The following is a 15,041-nucleotide window of genomic DNA, read 5'->3' as shown; positions in this document are numbered from 1 at the left end:
TCATGCCCGACCACTAGACAGTATTGAACCATCTTTTTCTTGCAACCCTGCACGACTTTATCTGCCTTCTCCAGACAAAGACCTCTCCAAGTGGACTGAGTTCTTCTTCCCTCACCTCATAGTCATCCTAGTGGTCCAATAATTGTTTGTCACTACTTACCTGATCAGAACTGTAACATATATATTCACATATTAAAAATTTACTACCATTAGATAAGCTAAGTCATTATGTTTTACCTCATGTGCCAAACCCTTCTATAACAACAACTTTTTTAATACAATTGAATACTAAGGGTATACTACAAATAATGATGCTCATATACTAACTATAGCCAATAATTGACCTTGCTCATAACATTTAACTTCATTTGCAAAACCCTAGAGATACATTTTATATTTATTAACATGCAATGCAAACCACAATATAAACATTAACTACACTTCTTGTACAAACTTACTTTTCACTTTCAGATGAAATCACCGTCACATCAAGCCTTGGTGGTGAACCAACCTTTTCTTCTTTCCCCACCAAAGCTTGACCGGATCCTTCGGATTCTTGGAAGCCTTACGTGTCGATCTTCCCATCACGTGAACGATAATCTAACACACCTTTTCCTTTAAGGTCTGAAGTCGGGTCACCACGAACTCTTCTACCATCCACGGTGTTTGATAACCCATAATCAGTTTCCTGCAGATATGCATAAACGTTAACTAGAAATGAACCGAAGCATGGAGCCGGATTCATGGAGGAATCATCGGAAGACATCTTGGAATTTGGGATCTTGCTGATTTCTGATACCCTTGGACACTACCGGTTCATCTGTTAACTAAGGAAAACATTCCTTTTGTTTAACAATAGAAGTATTGGGCTTAGGTCACATTCAATGGGTAAATCTTCCTATTAAGGCCCATTTTAGTAACCCTATTAAGTTATATTAATTTTTCTAAATACTTAATTATACTAATGATACAAATTTTTCCCTAATATAATCCTAGCAACTTTATTTTACAATATTGCCTTATGTTAATTTTGATGCAAAGTATTTATTTATTTATTTATTTTTTGTGATTTCGAATTTGTTCATCAGTTTTTTTACACAATTTTATGTTAATTCTTTATATTAATTTAATATGCCTTATTTTATATTAAAAAAATGTACATCTGAAATAAATACGCGTTCCATGCGAGAACCACCTGTGTGAATGCACGAGTTTTGTTACTAGTTAAATATTATATTATGAAAGACACAAATAAGATAAATTCTTAGTAGCCATGATAAATAATTGGGTAATGATATTGAGTACAAATTGATTTAAAATTTAATTTAATTTTAAAATAAAATAATTATAAAAAATAATATGTCATTGATTAATAACATTTGGTTAGACGACAGTATCGATACCCAACTAGGTAGTGGAGTGGTTACCTACTATATTAATATCAACTTAATCTAAATGTAAGGTTGTCATCCTAACCCTAATGCTTATGTGGCATGATTATAGCAACTTTAAACACAATCCTAACTATAATGCTTATGTGGCATAATTTTAGAATTTTCAATTTTTATGAGCCACTATATTTTTCTAACAATATTATTAAAAGCACCTTTCAAATCACTATATTTTCAACAATATTATTAAATCATCTTTCTAGCAATAACATCAAATAGTAATAGTATAATAATATTAATAAATAGTTATTACTTTATTATTAATCCTTCAATAATTATATTTTATTAATAAAAATTATTATTATTGCATTTAAAATAAAATTATGATATTTTAATATTATTATTATTATTATTATTATTATTATTATTATTATTATTATTATTGTTAGACAATTTTTTTACCTTAAGACATTGAAAAATTCAAAAGTCAAACAAATAGTTTTCCATGAAAAATTCAAAAGTCATATTAGAAACCTATTAAAATTATGAATTTTTATCACTTTTTTATTTTTCACATCAAATCACATTTATCCAATTTAATATCCTAATTTTATTATAATAAATAAATAATTTGTAATAAATTGTCTCACTACCAAAAAAAAATATTTGATATTAAAACATTTGAAGTCAATACTTTAATATGTAAAATTTTATATTATTAGCTCATAAACTTAGTTTATTTTAATAATATATAATATTTGATTTTATTTACTTATATTTGATTAAAAATAATCGATTGACCAACTAGAACTGATATGAGTATAAAAAAATTATTAGGGCAAGATTTTATTAAAAATAATTAGTCAATATTTTTATTGATTATTACTATTCATTTTATAGATATAAACTTCTACATGAAAAAAAAACAAATTTCATAATTCTAGATTTTTTTACTTGGCTAAAATATATTCCATAAATATTCTTCATTTGCAATACTATGAAATTATTATAATGAAGCTAAAAGTAAATATATTTTAATTAGGATACAAATATTTAATTAGTATTAATTAATAATAGATTTTAATTGGTAAAACGGTGAGTTATAATTTTTTTTGTAACATATGAGTTACAAAATAAGAGTTATTGTCTTTTTAATAATCATTCTTACGGATATAAATACATTGCTGGTAGATGAGTTTTACATGTCTGTACTATATATTTTGTTTTAGGTCTTCATCATTCTCTTTAAATAAGGTTGAGAGTTGAGACAGTACTTCATTTTTTATTTTTTATTGATATTTTCCTTTCTTTTTCATATATTTTAGCTATTATTTGATTTATATGACAAGTAACTCAACTTATTCTATTGTAGTAATTATATATATTTCAACTATTTTTTGTTGCAGTATATCTTCATCCTCTTCTACCCAAACAAAGACAAGGTACCTATTTTTTTTTGTATCGATGTTTTATTTCCTTTTCTTATTTTTCACTATGTGTTAACTATTCTTCAATTTATATGACAGACTTATGATTTAATTTACTCTATTATATCAATTATCTAAATATTATAACTATACGGTTTTGTAATAATTTTTTTATAGGATTTTGTGATATAGTTTTCTCTACTATTTCTGGCTGACGTAAAGAAGGAAGAAGAATTATTTTGTTGCTACTTTTATATTCTTATTACTTGAAAATCATGTGAAAAATCATATAAGTATCTGTCCCTAACCATCATATATTGAAGGTCTTGAATTATGTTACAAATGATTCTAATAGTAGTATTATTATTATTATGATAAATTATATTAATTTCTCATATAAGTAATATTTATATTTTAATTATGATTGTGATTTACTTGCAAGCTGTTGCAAGAGTAAATTGAAATATTGTTTCAATTGTTGTAACTTATCAAAATAGTCAATTTTGTCTTTTATTATTCCAAATAATTGATTCGAAATTGTAATGTTTAAATATGAATAATAACGATATTAATATTAACACTATATAATTATATATTTTTGTCATCTTTATTTTATTAAATATTAAATTAACACTATAATAATAATAATAATAATAATAATAATAATAATAATAATAATAATAATAATAATAATAATAATAATAATTACTAATAAAAAATACTAATAATAATAAAAAAAAATAATATTGAATCATCTCTATTAATAATATGATAATAATAATAATATATAAAGTTTAAATTATAAAAATGTATTGAAATAAATAAATATAAATTTGATGCAAAGAATAAAATAGGGATACCATACTAAACAACAAAATAATTGAAATCAATAATTATATTCTACGGCATTGAATAATTAAGTTCGATTAAATTTTTTAACCGCTCAAATTACTAAAGTCAGTTTTAAAATATCAATCAATTAAATTTAGTTTTAAAATATCAATCAATTAAAATCGATAAAATAAGCATTTATACAAAGAATTAAATTTGGTTTCATTGAAACAAATATTTAATTTTGATTAAATTTTTTAACCCCTCAATTAATTAAAATCAATTTTAGAATATCAATCAAAATCGGTTTACTTTGACAATTTATTTCACAAATCTGTATTCCTTTAAAATTTGCACAATATTGGACGAGTAAGATCTTAAATCAAATGATTAGAGTAATATCTTTTTCCCAATGATCTTACAAATCATTGAGATCAAAATAGCAAATGATAAAAATATAATAATCTAACGGATCATTGGGAACATAACTAAGCGAAAAGAATTTACTTACATTATAATTTAAATTTTTTTCAAACTATTTCTTCCTTTAAATAGTTTAACATTATATTACTCATCTTTCTATTAAAGATATGATGTATTATTATTTTTGTGATATGATATTTTTCTCTCTCTTAATTTAAATATATTTCTACTATCCTTTTTTATTTGTGTTCATTTTCTCTAATAAGTATATCATTACCCACACCCAAAATATAAATCTTTATTATTTTTATATATTCTTTATTTTTCATTTGACATGTGTCATCATAATTGTTGATTTTATTTTATTATTTTTTGTGTAGGAAAACAAAATATACATATTTTTCTCTAATAGGTATATCATTACCCACACCCAAAATATAAATCTCTATTATTTTTATATATTCTATATTTTTCATTTGACATGTGTCATCATAATTGTTCATTTTTTTTTATTTTTTGTGCAGGAGAACAAAATATACATATTTTAGATTTATAGGTCAATTTATAAAAGTTTTGTTTAAAATATGTGTCTAATCACCCATTTTTCTATGAATTTTTATTGAATTTTTCATATTTGTCATCCGATACTAAATATTTTTAATGACAATAACATCTCAATACCTCAAAATTTGCAAAATTATGTGTATCATTAATAATATATTTTCTTTTATTTAAATTATTTATTTAAATAATGATTACGTCATTTTAAGAGATACTGAAAACATATGAGAATGTATTGATTTTTAAGTGATAATTTTAATTTGATAATAAATATTTTAGTGATAATAATAAGTCATTAAAACAAAACTATTGTAATAAAAAATGAAAATAAAAATAAAATAAAAATAAAATAATATTAATAAAAAATATCATGATATAGTAACGTAATTGTTAAAAATTAACATTAATAATAATAATAATTATTATTATTATAATAACCAACTTAATATAATAATAATAATAATAATAATAATAATAATAATAAAATATTAACTTTTAATAAATATTATAGTTTTCAATCTTAAAATACACGTGCATCGCACGAGCCAATAATCTAGTACTAATTAAAAGTAATGGTGATGTGGTGGAAACCATTTTCACGAAAGGAGATGGCAATTAGTGATTGGTTCCTCACCAGTCACCACACATGTGATTTCTACCAAAGTCTGAGTAAAGCGCTTTTGAGAATTTTATATATGAATTAATTAGATCGTGCTTCGTGATATATTCCGTCAACAAAATATTCGCTGGAGATAACACTACAGTTAAAATATTGATTAAAAAAAATGAAAGAAATGGATGTTTGTGTAAGCTCTTACTCTTCTATCATTCATTCATTCACTTTGGAACTTAGTTTCTCCAATTCAACCCATTTTCCCTTGTTGGAATCAGTGGAAGAAATGGATTCCATAATCCTGCTTTCTTGTACTACAAACTCAAACTAATTTTCATGGTATGATATATGAACATGATGCTTCTTCATAGTTTTGTATTTTCCTACTAAATTTGTTGCTTTCTATGTGTTTGCTGAAATGTTTGAGAGGCCACTGCATAGGAACTGTGTTTCACATGTTGCTTTATATATTATTTGCTAGTAATGTATTGTTTCTGATAAAGGTTTCTCTATTACAGGTTTCTTTCTTTGCTATGTTGGATGATTGGTTAGTAGGGTCGTCTTTGAGGTTGTACAAGGCAGGCTACCGCATAGAATCTAAAATTTGACAGTTTAAACTGTGGATAAAAAGGGCCTCAGTGTTGCAAAATAAGGCTCCTATTAATTGTCACACTTAAATTGTGGTAAACCCTGCTCTTGTTAACAATATGACTAAACATGCTCTTGAAGAGTCCCTTTTGAATGGTGAAGCTAGTGTAACCAACAACAGTTCTGATTCCAAAAAAGCAGGTGGTAATGAAATTTTAACAAGTTATTTGAATGCTGGATTTTTTAGCATTCTTACTTTCTCATGGATGACTCCACTTATAACATTAGGGAGTAAAAAGACTTTAAATCATCAAGACCTTCCACTTCTTTCTACTAATGACACTGCCTATGAAACTTTTTCTAATTTTACAAAAAAGCTTGAGTTGGAGTGTGGTAATGTTAGAACTGTGACCACTATTAAACTCGCCAAGGTGCTGTTTTTATCAACATGGGAAGGGATTCTTATATCTGGCATATTTGCATTCTTTTACGTATGTGCTACTTATGTAGGACCTTACCTTATTGACAACCTTGTTCAATATCTCAATGATGAAAACAAGGTTAAAAATGAAGGCTATATTTTGGCTACAACGTTTGTTGCAGCAAAGCTTGTTGAGTGTATTTCGCAAAAGCACTCAATGTTTAGGTACCAACAGGTTGGTGTTAGGATTCAATCAATGTTGGTGTCAATGATCTATGCTAAAGGATTGACCCTTTCGTGTCAATCAAAAGAGTCACATAGCAGTGGTGAAATCATCAACTTAATGACTGTTGATGCTCAAAGGATAGCTGAGTTTTGTCGGTATATGCATGATCCATGGATGGCTATTCTACAAGTTTCTTTGGCTTTGTTTATTCTTCATAGAAATGTCGGGGTTGCTTCAGTGGCTGCTTTTGCTGCAACTGTTACTGTGATGTTGCTAAACCTTCCTATAACTTCACTGCAAGAGAGATTCCAAGCTAAGTTAATGGAGTTCAAGGATAAAAGAATGAAGGCGACGTCTGAGGTTCTAATGAACATGAGGATTCTTAAACTTCAAGCGTGGGAGATGAAGTTCTTATCAAAGATTATTCAGCTTAGGAAGTTAGAGGAGATATGGCTAAAGAAATTTCTTGTTGTTACCGCAATTGTTAGATTTCTCTTCTTTAGCGCCCCGACATTTGTTGCTGTCGTTACTTTCGGTGCTTGTGCTCTTTTAGGCATTCCACTTGAAACAGGAAAGATCTTATCTGCTCTTGCAACATTCAGAATTCTTCAAATGCCTATCTATAATATTCCTGACACAATTTCAGTGATTGCACAAACCAAGGTTTCCCTCGATAGGGTTGTTGCTTTTCTTCGTCTAGATGATTTGCAGACTGATGTGGTGGAGAAGGTTCCGCGAGGTAGTTCTAATATGGCAATTGAAATAGTTAATGGAAATTTCTCTTGGGATTTATCTTCTGTCAATGCAACGTTGAAAAACATAAATCTTAGAGTTTTTCATAGTATGAGGGTTGCTGTTTGTGGTACTGTTGGATCAGGCAAGTCGAGTTTACTTTCTTGTATAATAGGTGAAATACCAAAGATATCTGGTAACTTGAAGGTGTGTGGAACAAAGGCCTATGTCGCTCAATCACCATGGATACAGAGTGGAAAGATAGAAGAGAACATACTATTTGGGAGAGAGATGGATAGGGAAAAGTATGAAAAGGTGCTTGAAGCATGTTCCTTGAAGAAAGACCTAGAGATTTTACCGTTTGGTGATCAGACCTTTATTGGAGAAAAAGGAATCAATTTGAGTGGGGGACAGAAGCAAAGAGTACAAATAGCGCGTGCTCTTTACCAAGATGCCGATATATATCTTCTAGACGATCCCTTTAGTGCTGTTGATGCTCATACAGGATCCCACCTCTTTAAGGTAATATTTTCTAAACTCTCTTGCTTTCACTACAATCTGTTTTGTTATGCATTTTGAATGAAAGGTTTGTATCTAACTGTACATCTACTACTACCGTATTGTTTCAGGAGTGTTTGCTTGGCCTTTTGAAAACCAAAACTGTGATATACATAACACATCAAGTAGAGTTCTTACCCGACGCTGATCTGATACTTGTGAGTGATTTATATATTTCATCATGCTCCTTAGTTCAAAGTTTTAAACATTATAGCTTACTTTTTTGGAGTACTTTTCTCTTCCTAACAATTCATTTAGGTCATGAAAGAAGGAAGGATAACTCAATCAGGAAAATACAATGACATTCTTACTTCAGGAACCGATTTTATGGAACTTGTAGGCGCACATAGAAACGCACTGTCTTCAGTTAAGTCTTTAGAGAGAAGGCCTACATTTAAAACATTGAGTATTGCTGGAGAAGACACAGGTACATTAAGCGATTATGAACTTGAGCAAGAAGTGGAAAATATAGATGATCGAAACGGCAAGCTAGATGAAACAAATATACCAAAAGGCCAACTTGTTCAAGATGAAGAACGTGAAAAGGGTAGTGTTGGGTTGAAAGTGTTCTGGAAATACATAACAACAGCTTATGGAGGAGCTCTTGTACCTTTCCTATTTCTTTCACACATAGTCACTGTGGTTTTACAAATTGCAAGCAATTATTGGATGGCTTTGGCAACTCCTGTTTCAGCAACTGCAGAGCCTGGTATTGGAAACTTTACTCTGATGGTTGTATATGTTTCTTTGGCCATTGGAATTTCCTTTTCCACCCTTGTCAGAGCATTTCTTGCTGCGATAGTTGGATACAAGACCGCCACCATGCTCTTCAATCAAATGCATTTTAGCTTCATTCGAGCGCCAATGTCATTTTTTGACTCCACCCCAAGTGGAAGAATTCTTAATAGAGTATGTCATAACATGCCAATAATTCTTCACTGGTTTATTTTAAAGAAACTAGTTGTTTACCTCATCATTGCGGAAACAGATTTGCTGCTGTAAATACGTGATGTAGTTACTGATATTGACGGTCTGATTTAAATCAATGATCAAGATTGTTCAAATTTGATTTAGCGAATGTATAACCGAAGCTGATCAATCTCAAACTTGATTTTATAGTGTGAAACTGCTTGGTATTATTATTGCAGGCGATATGGATCCCATCTTGGCTTCTAGCATTGATTTTTACAGTTTGATTTCTCTAAAAAAAAAATTTTGAAACGACCATATTGAATGTAATTGCTTATATAAATTTTAATTTTACCTGTTTGTTTTAGGCTTCAGCAGACCAAAGTACAGTAGATATGAACATTTCAAATCTAGTATGGGGATTAACCTACAATCTGGTTCAGCTTGTGGGAAATATTGCCGTGATGTCTCAAGCTGCATGGCAGGTGTTGGTAGTATTGATTCCTGTCGCGGCAGCTTGCATATGGTACCAGGTACTCATTCCGTCCCATATTAAGCGTCGATCTAGGTTCTACACATTTTTTTAGAAAATCATTGAGTGTACTAACTTTTATAATAAAATTGGTTTCATTTACTGAAGTACCATTATTAATAACTTAATATAGTAGTCCAATTTCTTCCAACAGAATGCTTCTCTATATGCAGCGATACTACTCAGCATCAGCTCGGGAATTGGCACGATTAACTGGTATATGCCAAGCGCCAGTTATACAGCATTTTTCTGAAACGATATCCGGATCAACAACCATAAGAAGTTTTGAGCAAGAATCAAGATTTAATGAAATGAATATGCAATTGATAGACAAATATTCCCAACCTAAATTATACAGTGCTAGTGCAATGGAATGGTTGAGTTTCAGATTGGATCTTTTATCCTCTACCATATTTGCTTTCTGCTTGATTTTCTTGGTGTCCTTTCCAAGTTCAATAGCTGATCCTAGTGAGTATTTCAATTTGAATTTGTATGCATTAACTAATTATACTCACTCGTAATGACATTAGGCATAAAACAGCAATTTTGTTTTTGTGAAGGCATTGCGGGATTGGCTGTGACATATGGGATTAATCTAAATGCTGTACAATTCAAATTAATTAGGTTTCTTTGCAATTTGGAGAACAAAATTATATCGGTAGAACGAATACTTCAGTACACCTCCATCCCAAGTGAAGCACCTCTTGTAATAAAAGACAATCAACCAGATCATTCTTGGCCATCATTGGGAGAGGTTCAAGTCCAGGATTTACAGGTACCTACACTGTTCAATAACAATTTAGATATCAAAACATACCGATAGGTTGAAAGTTACCTCATGGAAATCATATATGTAAAATTTTGCGCTAATCTAAAATTAATTAACTTGTCATTGAGATATGTCAAGATGAGAATCATTAGGTTATAAACTTTTACATTCTATGATATTTGACACAAGTAATTGATATGATCTATAGTTATTATGCAATGGTTGGGCCAACAACTTTAACACTCTTCTAAAAAATTACTAATGGTGTATCAGTGCTAAACTAATAGACCAGTGTTATATTTGGTTTTGTTTTTTATACTGACTTACAATGACCTCTGTTGACTTATTTGAACTTGTATATTAGCATAACCACTTGTGAGACTATTCGGAATAGCTTATGGAAATAAATTTTAACATGTCATAAATTATTTTCACCTTCTTTCCATTAGCTCTTTAGGATAAATTGTGAAAGCAGTTTGACTTTATTTTATCTTTTGTTCTAGAAACAACTTATATGATAAACTCTTTTAGTAAAAGTGTTTAATTTAGTTGTTTATCCAAACAGGGCTCAAGTGTCTATCTAGGTATTTTAGATTTGTATCTATTCTTAAACAAGGCATTGTATGATATAGGTTCAATATGCCCCTCACTTGCCTCTTGTTTTACATGGACTTACATGCACTTTTACTGCTGGAGCAAAAACTGGCATTGTGGGAAGAACAGGAAGTGGAAAAACAACCTTAGTGCAAGCACTTTTTAGACTTGTTGAGCCTGTTGCAGGACAAATATTGATAGATAACATCAACATCTCATTGATTGGAGTCCATGATTTACGGTCCAGACTAAGCATAATTCCTCAGGATCCAACAATGTTTGAAGGGACTGTAAGAAGTAACCTCGACCCGCTGGAAGAGTACACAGATGACCAAATTTGGGAGGTAAATTGTTAAATCGTTTTTCTCGACAATAAAGAATGACTGATCACTTTATGCAAATTATACAAATTAATACACTTAAAGAAATATCTTAGGCTCTAGATATGTGCCAACTTGGAGATGAAGTGAGAAAGAAAGAAAGAAAGCTTGACTCCACAGGTTTGAATTCTCAAAACTTCATATAACCTTTAAACCAAAGAACAAATTTCATATTAAGTCTTTCTATTTTTCATACAACTTAGTATTTTATTTTAATTTCCCCCCTAATAAATATAATGTCTTATTTTTAGGCATACATACAATGTATATTACCCAATGGTCATTATATTTCATTGTACAGTAATGACAATGATCAATATTCAATAGTTAATAAGGATTACTTAATAATACTGCAAAACTCATTAACTTATTGATTACTTTTCTTAATCATTATGTTAAAAAAACATAATCATTCCTTAATAATGGACAGGAAGATTTTAGTAAGTTTTAGAAGTCAATTTTATGCAATGTATTACTTAGCATCATCCATCATGAGATCCACAGTTACTAAGAATGGAGAAAACTGGAGCATGGGTCAAAGGCAGTTAGTCTGCCTCGGCCGTGTTCTCCTTAAGAAAAGCAAGATCTTGGTGCTCGATGAAGCTACTGCATCAGTTGATATGGCTATGGATAATATAATTCAACAGACAGTTAAGCAACATTTCTCTGATTGCACGGTCATTACCATTGCTCATAGAATAACTTCAATCCTCGATAGCGACATGGTTTTGTTTCTCGGTGAAGGCAAGAACCTGTTTTTTTCTCTATTAATTTTGTCAACATTTTTTTACTCATAAATATGAAGGTGATGTCTCTTCATCATACTGATCATACAGGGCTTATTGAGGAATATGATTCACCAAAGAAGTTGCTTAAGGACAAATCTTCATCTCTTGCTCAACTAGTTGCAGAATACACAAGGAGGTCAAACACTGGTTTTGGAAGATGAGAGCTAAATTAAACTAGACTAAAAGTTGTAAGTTTTAAGAACGGTATAATATTCAGAATAATATATGTTTGTGGGGTTACTCTTTCCACCTTCTAAGAGTTTCCCACCTAGGGGTGTGCATGGATCAATAACCAAAACAAATTAAACCAAATTAAACCAAATTATGTTGAGATGAATTGTTCATCATATCGTTAATGATGGTGAGTATGTTATATGTTTTGGGTGCATTCATAATCATTTTTGGTGGCTGAATCCCGGTGATGTTTGGATCAGTGGAGGCATAATTCCCATTGTGTGGAATTAGTGCTGGCAGGGCCGTATCACGGTGATGTTTAGATCAGTCAGATGGCTTAATCCCATGATGAATTGGTACCACATGCATGTAGTCTCATTGCATTATTATAACATGAATGGAGGATGTCCAATGTTATAATGTGGTGTGGTGAATTATGTTGTTGTATTTTATGAGTTGTTGTGTAAAGAATTCTAAAATCTGAAATATGTATGATAGGGTGAATGATGTACTTATGATGTTTTATTGTTTATGAACTCATAACATTTGTTAATTGTGAATATGTCTCACCTTTACTGTTGATCATTTTCAGATTGAGGAGTAGCGGCTTTTGTGCTTTGGTGAGGATAGCTCGTAGAGCTAACCCGTTTAGTGTCAGTTGTGTCGGATGTCATGCTTTGGTCTTGTAACACTGGGGGAACGCTTGTTTGTTTTAGAGTTGTTTGATAAATTCTTAAATTTATTTGTTGAATAATTTTGTGGAGTTATGAGGTGATGACCTCTTGGAGTTGATAACTGATGTTTTGATATTATTCAACTTATGAACTTATTTCCGTTGTGTTAACATGTTTCGGTGAATGTTATTTATTGAGTTTCTTCGTGATAAGCATGACATGTGGTTTTAAAATATTATTTGGAGAGTTGTAGCATCCTTGTTACATGTTTTGCTCTGAATTTATATTATTATTCTGCAAGGTTAGAAGGGTGTTACAATAAGTACCTTAGGTAAACAACGTCTAGGTACGACGAGTTCGTGTCTAGAAAAAGGTGGGTGCCTAAAAAAATAGGAAGTGTATATCCACCTCTACTGGGTTACCAGCAGCCTGCTGTGTCGCAAGGAGCTAGGCCACATACTGTCGCGCCAAGCAGTGAAACTTTACATGTGCCCCGCGGGTCCTCTCCACCTCCTCAAGCGTGTCCTCAGGATCAGCCTCGAGCTCCTCAATCAACATATCCCTCGCTTCTTCCTTCGTCAGCCTACCGTGACCAAGAAGGATACCCCTGATAGGTATATGCAGGAGGCATGCGACGTCGTCAAGAGTGATGGTAACCTCACCATGAGGAAGATGGAATGACAAAGTCTCTGGATGCCACTTCTCTAAAAGGCCATCAGCATCCCATTATGTATCGTGTGGAACTCGACCTGACAGAGGTCCTTCAGCCCAGAAGCTGAGAGGACATCCTGAAACCACGCCTCTTCAGCTGCACTATATAGGCAATCTTCTGGCCATGGTTGTAGAACTTTTGGGTATCCCTATCCTAAAATTTTTCCAAAAAAACACAATTAGTAATAAGCAAAGTTAGAAATAATTAATCAGAAATAATTAATAAGCTAAGTCTACGAATTTTTACCTCTTCGTCCCAGATATGTCTGGCTGAATGATCTACATACCCTGTCAACAAGGATACATCTATAGGACCCCCGGGTAGAAGACGTGACCCTCACCCGCATCATCCTCCTCGTGTAGCTCAAGAGGTGGCACCAGAGAACCAACATTGGAAGTCACTGGCGCAAGAGTAGAATAACTGGCCTGACGACGTCTTCGAGCGAGGGCGTCTGTGAAGAATCTTCACCATCATCCCGAGGCCTCCGGGATGAGGTAGTAGATGTGGAAGGCCCCTCAGCTGGAACGGATGGAGAAGGCCCTACTGGAACGGATGGAGAAGGTCCTGTTGGAACGCATGTAGCAAGTACATCTGTTGGAACAACAGCTTCATCAATCACCTGTAACATTACCTGCATCTGTTCACTTCGCACGGAGGTATGTTGTGTAACCCTCCCACGTATAAGTCTGTCTGGATGGTCGTTCATAATGTCTGCATTGTAAATAAAATCGAGTTAGATTCAATTTACCTATAACAACGGGGAAAAAACAAATTTACTTCTGTATGTTCACTTGGAAACTCTTCCGTAGATGCATCTATGGAAGTACCTTACATTTCAAAACTGAGTTTCTTCCGAAGGTACATATGTAACACCCCTTTTGTAACCCCAAATAATAAGGTACGTTCATAGAGTAATATAACATGCATATAATAAAAGGGCGTCACATGTTGTTTCCATAACAATGAAAACCAAATCAAAACATACAAACATGCACCTGATAATATTTATGACACAATTTAAAAACTTCATGTTTCATCAATATGCATATCACAACAGAATAATAAATTCTCAAGCATTTAAATGATTATATCACATACTATAATCATCTACCAAAAATCATAATAACATTATCATCTCATTAAATGTCATATGAAACCAACAATAGGAAACATAGTCATCAACATGATATATCCAAAATACCATGTCGAATACAATAAAGATAACAATAATCCAAACATCCAAAACATGAGTTAAAATATCCCCTAGTGTTACACGACCAGAGCATTGACTCACTATCTAAATCAAAATGTGATAACCGATAAGCTCCTCGGCTAAATCCTCGTGCAAGCACGCTACTCGTCGAAACCTACCCGATATCGCATTGAACATCATTCAAATAGAAGGGTGAGAATTCAAATCATTATGAATATATATATAATACGACAATGAATATAGCATACAATGTTGTAATCATCAATCATCTTCATAATTTAAATGAGTTCCATAAATATTACACCTAACACGAATTTCCAATTATCGAATAAGCACAAATCAATTCAAACAATCACATAGCAAAAAAAATGTGACTTGAAACGCAATTAATGCGACTCATGCATGTGGTACCATGTGAGTATCAAGCTCACCGCTCCCGATTCCATACTTAAGAACCAGAGCCACTCTTCCGATCCGGACAAGACCAAAGCCCACAAAATATGAACATATAGTTCACCGCTTCCG

At 31.6% G+C, this 15,041-nt stretch overlaps 1 protein-coding gene across 8 annotated transcripts; it reads left to right on the top strand.

The window, feature by feature from the left end:
- The first annotated feature begins 5,308 nt into the window (after positions 1-5,308).
- LOC131662301 (ABC transporter C family member 3-like) lies at positions 5,309-13,076 on the top strand. Of its 8 annotated transcripts, XM_058932048.1 has the most exons (12): positions 5,333-5,585; positions 5,765-7,735; positions 7,843-7,929; positions 8,030-8,680; positions 9,049-9,213; positions 9,386-9,680; positions 9,773-9,987; positions 10,614-10,919; positions 11,012-11,075; positions 11,460-11,699; positions 11,792-11,931; positions 12,510-13,068. In XM_058932048.1, the coding sequence occupies exons 2-11, from the start codon at positions 5,954-5,956 to the stop codon at positions 11,902-11,904; spliced, it is 3,918 nt and encodes a 1,305-aa protein (XP_058788031.1). In that variant the 5' UTR covers positions 5,333-5,585; positions 5,765-5,953; the 3' UTR covers positions 11,905-11,931; positions 12,510-13,068. The 8 variants fall into 8 exon arrangements, 7 of the variants coding, with proteins under 7 accessions (XP_058788039.1, XP_058788038.1, XP_058788033.1 ...); XM_058932049.1 differs by having other exon boundaries at positions 5,332-5,585; positions 11,792-13,074; XR_009301504.1 differs by lacking the exons at positions 11,460-11,699; positions 11,792-11,931 and having other exon boundaries at positions 5,315-5,585; positions 11,001-11,075; positions 12,510-13,076.
- Positions 13,077-15,041: the final 1,965 nt, after the last annotated feature.

The sequence above is a fragment of the Vicia villosa genome, linkage group LG3 (assembly GCF_029867415.1).
Source record: "Vicia villosa cultivar HV-30 ecotype Madison, WI linkage group LG3, Vvil1.0, whole genome shotgun sequence".
Taxonomy (NCBI): Eukaryota; Viridiplantae; Streptophyta; class Magnoliopsida; order Fabales; family Fabaceae; genus Vicia; species Vicia villosa.
Note: the sequence above shows the minus strand (reverse complement) of the source record. Positions and strands in the feature narration are given on the sequence as shown.

What these genes read in the sequence shown, in the direction of transcription:
- LOC131662301 (XM_058932049.1), top strand. Translation starts at nt 5,954, where the DNA reads ATGACTAAACATGCTCTTGAAGAGTCCCTTTTGAATGGTGAAGCTAGT. An exon ending in GTGGAAGAATTCTTAATAGA is followed by an intron (nt 8,681 to 9,048) that starts GTATGTCATAAC and finishes TGTTTGTTTTAG; the next exon opens with GCTTCAGCAGACCAAAGTAC. An exon ending in TTCAAGTCCAGGATTTACAG is followed by an intron (nt 9,988 to 10,613) that starts GTACCTACACTG and finishes TGTATGATATAG; the next exon opens with GTTCAATATGCCCCTCACTT.